Source organism: Microcaecilia unicolor, chromosome 7 (genome assembly GCF_901765095.1).
Source record: "Microcaecilia unicolor chromosome 7, aMicUni1.1, whole genome shotgun sequence".
NCBI lineage: Eukaryota > Metazoa > Chordata > Amphibia > Gymnophiona > Siphonopidae > Microcaecilia > Microcaecilia unicolor.
Genome location: NC_044037.1, coordinates 10320999 through 10333807, shown reverse-complemented (window position 1 = coordinate 10333807; position 12809 = coordinate 10320999). Strand labels below are relative to the sequence as shown.

General features: G+C 48.3%; 1 protein-coding gene across 10 annotated transcripts in view; it reads right to left on the bottom strand.

Moving 5' to 3' along the window:
- VSIG4 (V-set and immunoglobulin domain containing 4) overlaps positions 1–7952 on the bottom strand; it is a 69271-nt gene extending 61319 nt beyond the window's left edge. For 3 of the 10 annotated variants that reach the window (XM_030210402.1, XM_030210404.1, XM_030210407.1), the window contains exon 1: positions 7740–7950. In XM_030210402.1, the coding sequence (XP_030066262.1) occupies positions 7740–7794 (55 nt within the window). In that variant the 5' untranslated portion in view covers positions 7795–7950. Of the gene's footprint in view, positions 1–7739 lie in introns of all 10 variants that reach the window. The other 7 variants (XM_030210403.1, XM_030210405.1, XM_030210406.1 and 4 more) reach the window with 6 other exon arrangements.
- Between the last annotated feature and the right edge of the window lie 4857 nt (positions 7953–12809).

Genomic DNA, 12809 nt, shown 5'->3' with positions numbered 1-12809 from the left:
CCCTGTTTTCTGTGGGTCTCTGCGTTCGGTATCCATATTTCCACAGTCCCTTATTTTCCCTTGTACGCTGTGGGGTACAGCCTGACGTGTTTCCTATTGTTACCTCTCTTAGTTCCCTTTCCCTTGTGTTTTAGGGAGCACCTCGTGTGTGTTGGTGCTCTAGTCCCCATGGGGACCCTCGTGTTGCCTTTCACCCTTCCCTGGGTGTGACTCGGTTCCTGATAGGCCGTGAGGCCCGCATGACTGTATTCTGAGACAGTGGGTTCCTGTTAGGCCATGAGACCCGCCTGAATGCCCTATCTTCCCCTTTCTGGTAGTGCAAGTTGGTTGCGTGTCTGCGGGCAGGGCTTGGTAGCTGGGGTCTTGTGTAGTGTCTGTTCGTTCTATCCTAAGCTTTGGCCTAAAATCAATGGTCCTAAGCCATGCAGATTATTGCAATGGAATCTACGCGGGCTGCAAGGAACAACTCATGAAAAAATTACAGACCGCCCAAAACACAGCAGCCAGGATGATATTCAACAGAACTCGCTTCGAAAGTGCCAAACCTCTTCGAGAAAAGTTGCACTGGCTCCCAATCAAAGAACAGATTACCTTCAAAATCTGTACCTTAGTCCACAAAATCATATACGGTGTAGTCCCAGGTTACATGACAGACCTTATAGACCTGCCAATAAGAAACAAAACCAAATCATCTCGATCCTACCTAAACCTACACTACCCAAACTGCAAAGGACTGAAATACAAAACAACCCACGCATCCGGCTTCTCCTACATAAGCGCAAAACTATGGCATGGCCTCCCAAAAGCTATGAAAACAATGCACGACCACCTGAACTTCAGGAAATCACTAAAAACCAACCTCTTCAAAATGGCCTACCCCAATGACCCCACGTAACCCTCTTCACCCAGCAACACTGCTTGACTATAATCGTACCAGACAACAAGCAATCTTCATCCCTTGCGACTCTCCACTTATAACTCATTTGATCACTATACAACCTTGTATCTGTTATCAACAGACTGGGCAAACGCCTTGATGGTACTATGTAAGCCACAAAGAGTTTAATTTTATTTTTTGTTACATTTGTACCCTGCGCTTTCCCACTCATGGCAGACTCAATGCGGCAGGCAATGAAGGGTTAAGTGACTTGCCCAGAGTCACAAGGAGCTGCCTGTGCCAGGAATCGAACTCAGTTCCTCAGGACCAAAGTCCGCCACCCTAACCACTAGGCCACTCCTCCACTGTTGCTACTATTTGAGATTCTACATGGAATGTTGCTATTAGCAACATTCCATGTAGAAGTCGGCCCTTGCAGATCAGCAATGTGGTCGCGCAGGCTTCTGCTTCTGTGAGTCTGACGTCCTGCACGTACGTGCAGGACGTCAGACTCACAGAAACAGAAGCCTGCGCAGCCTTCTACATGGAATGTTGCTAGTGGAATAGCAACATTCCATGTAGAATCTCCAATAGTAGCAACATTCCATGTAGAATCTCCAAAATAGTATCTATTTTATTTTTGTTACATTTGTACCCTGCGCTTTCCCACTCATGGCAGGCTCAATGCGGCTTACATGGGGCAATGGAGGGTTAAGTGACTTGCCCAGAGTCACAAGGAGCTGCCTGTGCCTGAAGTGGGAATTGAACTCAGTTCCCCAGGACCAAAGTCCACCACCCTAACCACTAGGCCACTCCTCCACAATTGGGTTTAATGTGGTCACTTCAGGTATCTGGTTAGAATAAATTGTACGATTCTACACCTGTGGTCTGCTCTCTGTGGTTTGCTGCTCTGACTGTTAGCAGATCGCTGCCTCACTATGCATCTGGGATATTGTTTGCATATTACACTATATTTTCTTTACAAGTGTAACGCTTGGATGTTGTAATATTAAAACTACATAAATAAAAAAATTACAAAATTAAAAAAAAGAAATTATCTGTCAATTAAATACTTCATCTAACTTCAGTAATGAGTGAAAGACAGAGAGAGAGAGAGAGAGAGAGAGAGAGTGCTGTACCTTGAAAACAAAAAGATTTAGACAGCACCAGCCAGGTCCGACAAACTTGATAATGAGCTAGAAACATTCTTAGAGCGTAACATTGAAGTAAACAATCATATGATCCAGAGCAGGTGTTATAGCGATTAACTTTCACAATGCCAGAGATCCAGCGACTCCTGTCAGCCCACAAAGATGATAATTACACTCAAGAATCATGATCATTCTAACGGTACCCTTCCCAGAACAATCCTAGATACACATTTCAACATCACACTTTTACACATTAAACTTTGTTTTGCAAATATATTTGTAATGAGGGCACGTTCCAAAATCCATCGTACAAGGGATAGAGGCTGGTTAGAAATGGCCAAATTAAATGAGATTATTTGTTTCATTGGTAGCTGAAGTTCAAATGCTTTGAATCTCAGATGTAATGTTAGCAGGCCTGCCTCCTTAATCTCCCAGTGCTTTTTGTCCCGTCCCCCCCCCCCCCCCGTCCCCGTCCCCCATGTGATCATTATATAGTGAGCTCAAGCTGTTATTTTAAGATACTGGGGAAACAGCTGGAATGGATCTTTTCAAAGAATGCCACTAAGTTTGTGATCTAGTATCTGATTAATATCCGTTGATGAAATCTATCATAGAATTTAAGCTAATTTCTTTGCGCATCTTTAAGAGACTGAGAGGCCCTTTACTAAGGTGTGCCAAAAAATGACCTGTGCTGGTGTAGACACCAGGGGCGTAGCCATACTTTGGTGGGAGGGGGGTCCAGAGCCCGAGGTGAGGGGGCACATTTTAGCCCCCCCCCCCCGGCGCCGACAACCCCCATGCCATTTTTGACCCCTCCACCTCTGCCGCCATCGCCACCACCAACTTTGACCCCCCCCCCAGCGCCAACCCTTTCGACCCCCCCTTTCCCACCGCCACTAACCCTCCCCCGCCGCTGCCATCATCGTTGGGTACCTTTGCTGGCGGGGGACCCCAACCCCCGCCAGCCGAAGTCCTCTTCTCCGGCGCGGCCGCGTTGCTGGCTGATCTGCAAGGCTTCGTTCTGTTTCTGTGAGTCTGTACGTGCAGGACGTCAGACTCACAGAAACAGAACGAAGCCTTGCACCAGAAGAAGAGGACCTCGCTGGCTGATCTGCAAGGCTTTGTTCTGTTTCTGTGAGTCTGTACGTGCAGGACGTCAGACTCACAGAAACAGAACGAAGCCTTGCGCCAGAAGAAGAGGACCTCGCTGGCTGATCTGCAAGACTTTGTTCTGTTTCTGTGAGTCTGTACGTGCAGGACGTCAGACTCACAGAAACAGAACGAAGCCTTGCGCCAGAAGAAGAGGACCTCGCTGGCTGATCTGCAAGGCTTCGTTCTGTTTCTGTGAGTCTGACGTCCTGCACGTTGTATGTGCAGGACGTCAGACTCACAGAAACAGAACGAAGCCTTGCAGATCAGCAACATGGCTGCGCCGGAGAAGAGGACCTCGGCTGGCGGGGGTTGGGGTCCCATGCCAGCAAAGGTACCCGATGGCGATGGCGGGTTGGTGGCAGGTCCAGAGGGTCATCGGCAGAGGGGGCCAGGGCCAAATCTACGGGGGCCCATGCCCCCGTAGCCCCACGTAGCTATGCCCCGGTAGACACGTGCGTTGGACTTGCACAGGTCCAATTTTCAGCGCACCTGCAAAAAAGTCCTTTTTGGGGGGGGGGGGGCAAAAATGTATGTGCAGCAAAATAAAAATTGGCGTGCATCCATTTTGGACCTGAGACCTTATCGCCAGTGTTTGAGATTATGTACGGAATCTTGCTATTCTTTGAGATTCTAGAATCTTGCTACTCTTTGGGATTCTGCACAGAATCTTGTACTCTTTGGGATTCCGGAATCTTGCTGTTCTTTGGGATTCTGTATGGAATCTTGCTACTCTTTGTCCTTATCGCTTATTTATTTATGGTACATTTCTACCCCACATGGCGTGCATCCATTTTGGACCTGAGACCTTATCGCCATCCACTGACCTAGTGGTAAGGTCTACATGGGTACAATACTGATTATTGCCCGGTTAGCGCCACGTGCCGGAAAATTTCTGGCGTGCTTAGTGGACGCGTGTAAAAAATGAAATGAGCATTAAATTGGCACATGCTGGGCCATTTTTTTAACCATGGCTGGGAAAAGGGCCTTTTTTTAAATGAGGCAGTAAATGGCCTTATGCTAATTATGAAAAGTAGCATGCAGCTATTTACATTACGGAAAGGGATCACACGCTACTCCTGCAGTAATCAGCCAGCACGCACCAATGTGGCTGCGCTGCCAATTACCGCCGGGAACACTCCCCACAGTAGAAAATAGAAAATGATTTTCTACTGTGGGAAACTGCACATGCCAACTTCAGGATTAACACAGGGCGCCCCCCGGCGGTAGGGTCGATTTGGCGCACACTACCTGTGCAATAGCCCTAGCACAGCTTAGTAAAAGGAACCCAAAGTTAGGATAGTAAAAAGTCTGTTCTAGCTTTATGCTGTACAGTTAACAGGGCACCGGTCTGAATATCGGCCAGTGCGCAGTTAACTTCCAGGTGATCGCTGATATCTGGATATTCAGTATTGGCTATGGCGCATGCCTCGGCATTTAATATCTGAGGTCAGTTCAGCCTGTGGCTGTGAGCAGCTCCGATGCCGCTTATCATCACAGGCTGAATATCAGGTTGCACATATTTAATGTCCACAATTTACAATACAATGCAATACATTAACCCTTCCATACCGCAAACCCCCAAAGAGTATGGAAAGAACAGAGCGAAGAAGCCGGACATATCCTGGACATATGTCATGGCCGTCTTCAAATCTAAGCTAAAAGCCCACCTTTTTGATGCTGCTTTTAACTCCTAACCCTTATTCACTTGTTCAGAACCCTTATTTTATCATCCTCACTTTAATATTCCCTTATCTCTTGTTTGTCCTGTTTGTCTGTCCTAATTAGATTGTAAGCTCTGTCGAGCAGGGACTGTCTCTTCATGTTCAAGTGTACAGCGCTGCGTACGTCTAGTAGCACTATAGAAATGGTAAGTAGTAGTAGTCTGTAGGATTCCAGAATGTTTGCTAGTGTTTGAGATTATGTACGGAATCTTGTCTGTAAGATTCCGGAATGTTTGCTAGTGTTTGAGATTATGTACGGGATCTTGCTATTCTTTGAGATTCTAGAATCTTGCTACTCTTTGGGATTCTGCACAGAATCTTGTACTCTTTGGGATTCCGGAATCTTGCTGTTCTTTGGGATTCTGCATGGAATCTTGCTACTCTTTGTCCTTATCGCTTATTTATTTATGGTACATTTCTACCCCACATTTTCCCACACATGCAGGCATAATGTGGCTTACATAAGATTAATAAAATAAATACACAATACAGTAAGAGATATGGTAAGAGACATTAAGCCTGTTTGTCCTAATTAGATTGTAAGCTCTGTCGAGCAGGGACTGTCTCTTCATGTTCAAGTGTACAGTGCTGCATATGTCTAGTAGCGCTATAGAAATGATAAGTAGTAGTAGTAATTTTATACTAACAAAAATTAAACCTTTTAAAAAGTTTTTTAAAAAGATCATAAACATAAGTTTTAATAGCTCTCTTAAATAAAGCGTAGTGCGCAATTTGCCGAATAGATGGGAAGGTGGTAGAACGAGAGGACATGAAATGAGATTGAAGGGGGGCTGGCTCAAGAAAAATGTCAGGAAGTATTTTTTCACAGAGAGGGTAGTGGATGCTTGGAATGCCCTCCCGCGGGAGGTGGTGGAAATGAAAACGGTAACGGAATTCAAACATGCGTGGGATAAGCATAAAGGAATCCTGTGCCGAAGGAATGGATCCTCAGGAGCTTAGTCAAGATCGGGAGGCGGGGCTGGAGGTTGGGAGGCGGGGATAGGGCTGGGCAGACTTATACGGTCTGTGCCTGTGCCAGAGCCGGTGGTTGGGCGGTGGGGCTGGTGGTTGGGAGGCGGGGATAGTGCGGGGCAGACTTATATGGTCTGTGCCCTGAAGAGCATAGGTACAAATCAAAGTAGGGTATACACAAAAAGCAGCAAATATGAGTTATCTTGTTGGGCAGACTGGATGGACCTTGCAGGTCTTTTTCTGCCGTCATCTACTATGTTAATATGTAGATGATTGTAATAGATTCCACCAGTGCAATGACTTATAGGAGAAAGTTCCATTAAACAAAACTTTATATATCACAGCTCTTGGGTTTGGGCAATGCAATAGAAGGGGAAGTCGGCTGCCTAAAGCAGAGTTTTCAAGTGCTTTATAGCTTTAAGCTTCATTAGCTTTATAGCATATAACACATCTTTTTTTTTATCAAAAAGGCTATAAGGCTAATGAATAAAAATGAAGGTTTTTAGCCAGTGAAGAATTGTCACATGAAATATATCTATGACCGAGGACATACAGAGGCTTTTTCTTCCAATAAACAAAAATGAAGAGAAAAAATTATGAAAAAGAAAAAGAAAATTTGCAAAAAAAAAAAAAGTACTTTTGAGAAAGCAGAAGTCACTATAATTTGGTCACCACTTATATGTTTGTGGTATTTTACGAAAGACCTGTTGAATGTAAATAAATATAGAAGGGTGCTGGGAGGGAAGATATATAACTTACCCCTGCATTGCCTCAGGTACAAACTTAGATTGTCAGCCCTCCTGGGACAGAGAAATATCCAGAGTACTTGACTGTAACTCACCTTGAGCTACTACTGAAAAAGGTGTGAGCAAAATCTAAATAAATAAATGCATGCATGTCAGCTGGAGCAGTCAATTAATAAGAAATTCAAAATAGGCAGCATCACGTGGGGTTTCAAACGTGTAAGTGCCAGATTTTACAATCTGAAGAGGTTAGTCCCAGATTGCAAAAAACTCAAGGTCCGGGAAGAGCCGTTAAAGCAACAAAGGTGTGGGGGGGGGGGGGGGGGGGGGGGGGGAGACAGACGGACCTCTCTCTCTCTATTTCTTTAAACACTATTTGCTTGTGCAAATACCAAGTTAACTGACACTTATCTCCTGCCTCAGAAAAGGTGTGAATGCCACCCTGTCCTTGTTTGCATTTTTTTTAATTACACGTGTCTTCCACTGTAAAACTAGAATACATGGAGACATTTCCAGGGTGCTCAAAAAGACACCCCCAACACGCCCTCTAGGAAACTGCCCCCCTACAGATCTATATGTGTAAACAGTGGCTTTTAAAATACCTCTTTGCACACATTAGTCATTTGCGCGTGTAAATGTTGTTATTTACACGTGTAGAAGCGGCAAACGCCTGTGAAAAGGCTCCAAAGACCCTACTACTACTACTATTTATCATTTCTATAGTGCTACAAGGCGAACGCAGCGCTGCACAAACATAGAAGAAAGACAGTCCCTGCTCAAAGAGCTTACAATCTAATAGACAAAAAATAAAGTAGGCAAATCAAATCAATTAATGTGAACGAGAAGGAAGAGAGGAGGGTAGGTGGAGGCGAGTGGTTACAAGTGGTTACGAGTCAAAAGCAATGTTAAAGAGGTGAGTTGCTGATTTGCTCAGCTTTGCCCACAGAGAACGGGGGATAAATAAATCCTTGTGAGTCAGGATTGCATTTTTGTGATGAAGGTCACCGCACTGGGAAGGCAGAAAATATGTCTTTTCAGTTCAGTGGACGATGTTCCCAGAAAGTTCACTTGCATTTGTGTGGTAGGAATAGCGAATAGTGAAAGGAATCACTTTGGTACTCACCATGGCTGCAGGCGAAGACACTAGTGAGCAGAATTAGCCAGTAAAACGCCTCCATTCTGCTGGACACGCTGAGGCACAATGAGACTCCTTCCTTTTTCTCTTTCCATATATCATGTGAAATTATTTACTCCCTCCTTCCTTCCTTATTTCAGAGAATAGGAAGATACAGCTTGTTCCTGCCTCCTCCGATGTGCTTGAAATGAGGGAGTAGACACTGAAGGATACAGAGACCACTGGAGTTTCCAGGGGAGGAGGGGCTCAAGGCCAAACCTTGGACAGAGGCTTTTTCATCCCTTCATCAACAAAGCAGAGCTCAGTGTTCACTGGCAGCCACTGCAACTTTAAATGTGGAAATGATACACGTGGAGGGGCATAATCGAACGCGAACGCCTATCTCCATGGGCGTCTCTGTCAGAAAACGGGTACGTGAAGAGGCGGGACAGACCGTATTTTCGAAAAAAAATGGACATTTTTCAGCTGGGCGTTTGTTTTTTTAGCGATAATGGAAACTAAAAATGCCCAGCTCAAAAACGTCCTAATCCGAGCCATTTGGTGGTGGGAGGGGCCACGATTCGTAGTACACTCGCCCCCCCTGACATGCCAGGACACCAACTGGGCGCCCTAGAGGTCAGTGCGGTGGACTTCAGACAACGCTCCCACATGCATAGCTCCCTTACCACGGGTGCTGAACCCCCAACCCCCTCCCCCAAAACCCACTACCCACAAATGTACAACACTACCATAGCTCTTAGGGGTGAAGGGGGCACCTACATGTGGGTACAGTGGGTTTTGGAGGCCTCCCATTTACCAGTACAAGTGTTACAGGTAGGGGGGGATGGGCCTGGGTCCGCCTGGCTGAAGTGCACTGCGGTACCCACTAAAAGTGCTCCAGGGACCTGCATACATGCAGGCCTCTAGGACTGGTTGCTACTATATAACATTGGCACACCAGTTTACACCTGAAGACTAATCTCTCTGAAAACGTCCTTTATTGGAATAAGCATGTTTACTCACAGTTAACTAAAGATCAGAGGTTGTGCCCCACTGGCAACGAGTCTCCCTGGTACTGAGATTAGCAGTAGGTCAGAGCTGGCAGAATGCTGTACAATGCCCTCTTTCAGACACATTCAAGGGAAGAACTAAGTTCTGTAACGTGGCTAACACGTGAAAGGGATCTAAAACTGGCTTACAAAAATGGCCACTACCTCATGGACTACCGGAAACAAAACAGGGCACACTCTGACCCAGTAAGCAGGGGGAAAAGCACCATGGGAGTAGAGCCTACCAACTACCAACATCGTGAGCATTTGCCACAAGCTACTGGAATCACGGAGCCCAATACCCTAAACCCACCACAATGCATTGCTGATGTGACTCTGCAGTGCGCATAACAGAAAAGGTGTCACACTCACCCGAGAGCCACATCAGAACCAGGGAAAGGCTGTCACAGGATAGAACACATTCTGCTGTCATAGAGGTGGGTACGGCATTTGAGGCTGGCATAGGGCTGGAAAAAAAGTTTGTAAAATGGGTTTTTTTTGGTGGGAGGGGGTTAGTGACCACTGGGGGAGTCCGGGGAGGTCATCCCCGATTCCCTCCAGTGGTCACCTGGTCAGTCGGGGCACTTTTTGGGGACCTGTTTATGAAAAAAAGGGTCCAAAAAAAGTGACCCAAAATCACGGTAAAAACACCTTTTTTTTCGATTATCAGCTAAAGACGCCCATCTCTCCTCGGCCGATAACCACGCCCCAGTTCCGCCTTCACCACGCCTCCAACACGCCCCCATCAACTTTACCCGTTTCCGCGACGGATTGCAGTTGGAAACGCCCAAAATCGGCTTTCGATTATACCGATTTGGGCGCCCACGGGAGAAAGACGCCTATCTCCCGACTTGGGTCGCAATATAGGCGTTTTTCTCTTTCGATTATAAGCTGGATTGTGAAGCAAAGCTAGTGCTAGGCTTTGCTTCCCAATGTGTATAATTTCCACATTGCCACCCAATCTCCACTAAGCTTCTGTGGATCCATTCCTTCTAAACAGGATTCCTTTGTGTTTATCCCGCACAGTTTTGAATTCTTTTACCATCTGGTAAGAGAATTCGAAAATGTGTGGGGTAAGCACAAGGCAGACTTCTAAGTTCTGTGCCCTGAAAATGGCAAGGACAAATCAAGGTCAGGTATACATATAAAGTATCACATACCATGTAAAATGAGTTTATCTTGTTGGGCAGACTGGAAAACTCTTTTTATTGGAAAAAACTAAAAACAAATAACATACAAATCAAAACCAAGCCCCTAGCTATACACGGTCCTCCTATCTATGTACACCCCCTCCCCCTCCTCAATAGTACAGTGGAAACTGTTTATTAGAAAGACCAAAGAAAAAAACCGGACATGCAAATCAAACCCCAGGCTCCTAGCTAGACATGGTCTGCCTATCTATGTACACCCCCTCCTCAATAATACAATGGATCAACCCCCCCCCCCCCGACCCCCCACAACCCCTTCAGACAACTGGCACACAATCCCCTGGGAAGCATGTCCCCTCATGGCGGCTTAAGCCTCACGTGTCTCCACCACCTCGAAGCCACCCCCACCCCTTTTTCCACCCTTTCCCACTTCGCCGCTTCCTGCACCGCCCTTACCACATCCCAGCTGACTACCTCCGCCGGCCGGACCTCCTGGTACAGGGACACCCTGCAGCGCGCCATCCAGAGGCAGTACCGCAATATCACCGAAATCAGAAAGCGTGTTACCGGATCCCCGCGTCCCTCTCCACCCTCTGGGCCATACACCCAGTCCGCATAGCTGTAGTTGCGGAAACTGGGGATCTGCAGCAACGAGGAAACCCGGTCAGAGACCTGGACTGTAAATGGGCACCTCACCAGGAAATGCTCCATCGTCTCTTCAGTTCCAGCACATTCCTCCCGTGGGCACCCTCTATCCCGCACATTGCGATATTTCAAATTTCCTCGGACGTACAGTCCTACCGTGAAAGGACAGCCACGCCAGGTCTTTATACTTCACCGGGATGCGGTTCGAAGCAATCAACCGTAACCCCTGCTGCATCCGTGGGGCCGGCGCGTCCCTCAGCGCCAGAGGAGCTGAGAACACCTGCGCCCGTACTCTGTCCATCCAGACCCCCCGTTGTCCTGCCTTCACCTCCCCCACCGTCAGCCCCCACACCCTCACCAATTTCACTAGGGTCTTGCAATAACTCACCCCCCCCGGAGCCCCCCTTCGCAGTGCCACTACCCTCCCCCCCTCCCGCCATAGGTCCCAATATCTCGGCCACCACTGCAGGACACTCCTAGCCCACCCCGGTGGCTCCCGCCCTACCGCCCTCCCCAGATTGAACTGCAGGAACAAAGCGCTGAAAAACAGGACTGGGTTTATCATGCCCACCCCCCCCTCCCTCCTAGGCAGATAGGTAACATTCCGTTTTACCGGATTCGTCCTGTTGCCCCAGAGCAGCCGGAAGAACACCCCATACAAGGCCGTGTACCGGCTCTCCGGCAGCAGGCAGATGTAACTGACGAACAGAAACAAAGGAACTAAGTGTGCCTTGATGAGCTGTACCCGCTCCCCCATGGTCATTTTCCACCCCTTCCATCTATCCACCCTCCCCTTCACTTCTTGGAGACACCTATCCCAGTTGTAGAGCCTATAATCCCCCTTCTCGAAGTATATTCCCAAGACCCGTATACGTTCCACAGCTGTAGGAAACCTACCTCCCAACTCAAATTGCAGCCCCTGATCCCCAACCCACAGGCTATTGGACTTTTGAAAATTGACCTGCGACGCTGTTGCCTGCGAGTATTCCTGGATCAGGTTCTGCAATCTACCTCCCTCCCTCTGGTCCGCTACCCACACTGTAACGTCATCTGCATACGCCACGACCCTTAACTGGTTATTGTCCCCCACCTCCACCCCTTCCAGCCCCTCCGCCCCCCCCTTCTCCAGCCGTCTTATAAAAGGGTCGATGGCGTATGCATACAACAGCGGGCTGAGTGGGCACCCCTGTCGGACCCCTGCCCCTACCTCAAACCCCTGCCCTCTCCACCCGTTAACCAGGGGAAAACACCCCGCATGCCGATAGAGTAGCTGTAATTGCTCTATCCAACCCTTCGGAAACCCATAGCGCTCCAGAATGCTCCATAGGACACCCCACTGCACTCTATCAAACGCTTTTTCCTGGTCGAGTGTTACCAACAGCCTACCATGCCCTCCCACTCTACTGCGTTCTACCCCCTCCCGCACCCACGCTGCAGCTTCCAAGACCCCTCTCCCTTTAACCCCACATGCTTGCGAGGCTGCTAGCAAATCCCCAGACACCTGCCTCATTCTCTGGAATAGCATTCGCGCAAAGATTTTTCGATCCGTATTAAGCAGTGCTATAGGCCGCCAGTTGGCCAGCATCGCCGGGTCCTTCCCCTTACTTAGTAGGATAAGAGCCGCCTCTGTCAAGGAACTAGGCAAGGAACCCTCCAACTGGGCTGCCCCCCATACCCTCACCAGGATCGGCACCAGCTGCTCCTTAAAGGCCTGGTAGAACTCAGTTGTTAGCCCATCCGGCCCCGGCGAGGTCTTCCTGTGGAGCGCCCCGATGGCTTCCTCCACCTCCTGTTCTGTCCACGGGTTCAAGAGGGCCTGAAGCTGGGGTCCCCTGTGACCTATCCCCGGGGTTCCTTCCACATAACACTCCATCTGCTCCATATCAATCTGCTGGGCTGAAAGGAACGCCGCAAAGTGGTCCCTCACTGCCCCCAGAATCCCCTCCTTGGTGTCCTGCAGGACCCCCTGTGCATCCCGCACCCCCTCCATCACCCTGCGCGCCCTCCGCTCCCGGCAGCATGCGAAGGGGTCCGGGCTACACATTTTCCCGAAGTCCCGCTCATACACCAAGGAGGTGTAGCGGTTGTACTGTACCTGCTCCAGGAGTGCTTGGAGATCATGTATTTCTTCCTCCCTCCCCCCTTGTGAAATCAATGTGTCCCTCTTTTTCTTTATTGCCATGCCCAACTTTGTCCTTTCCCTCCCCTCCCTTCTCGCCTGTCTGAGAAAGAATCCC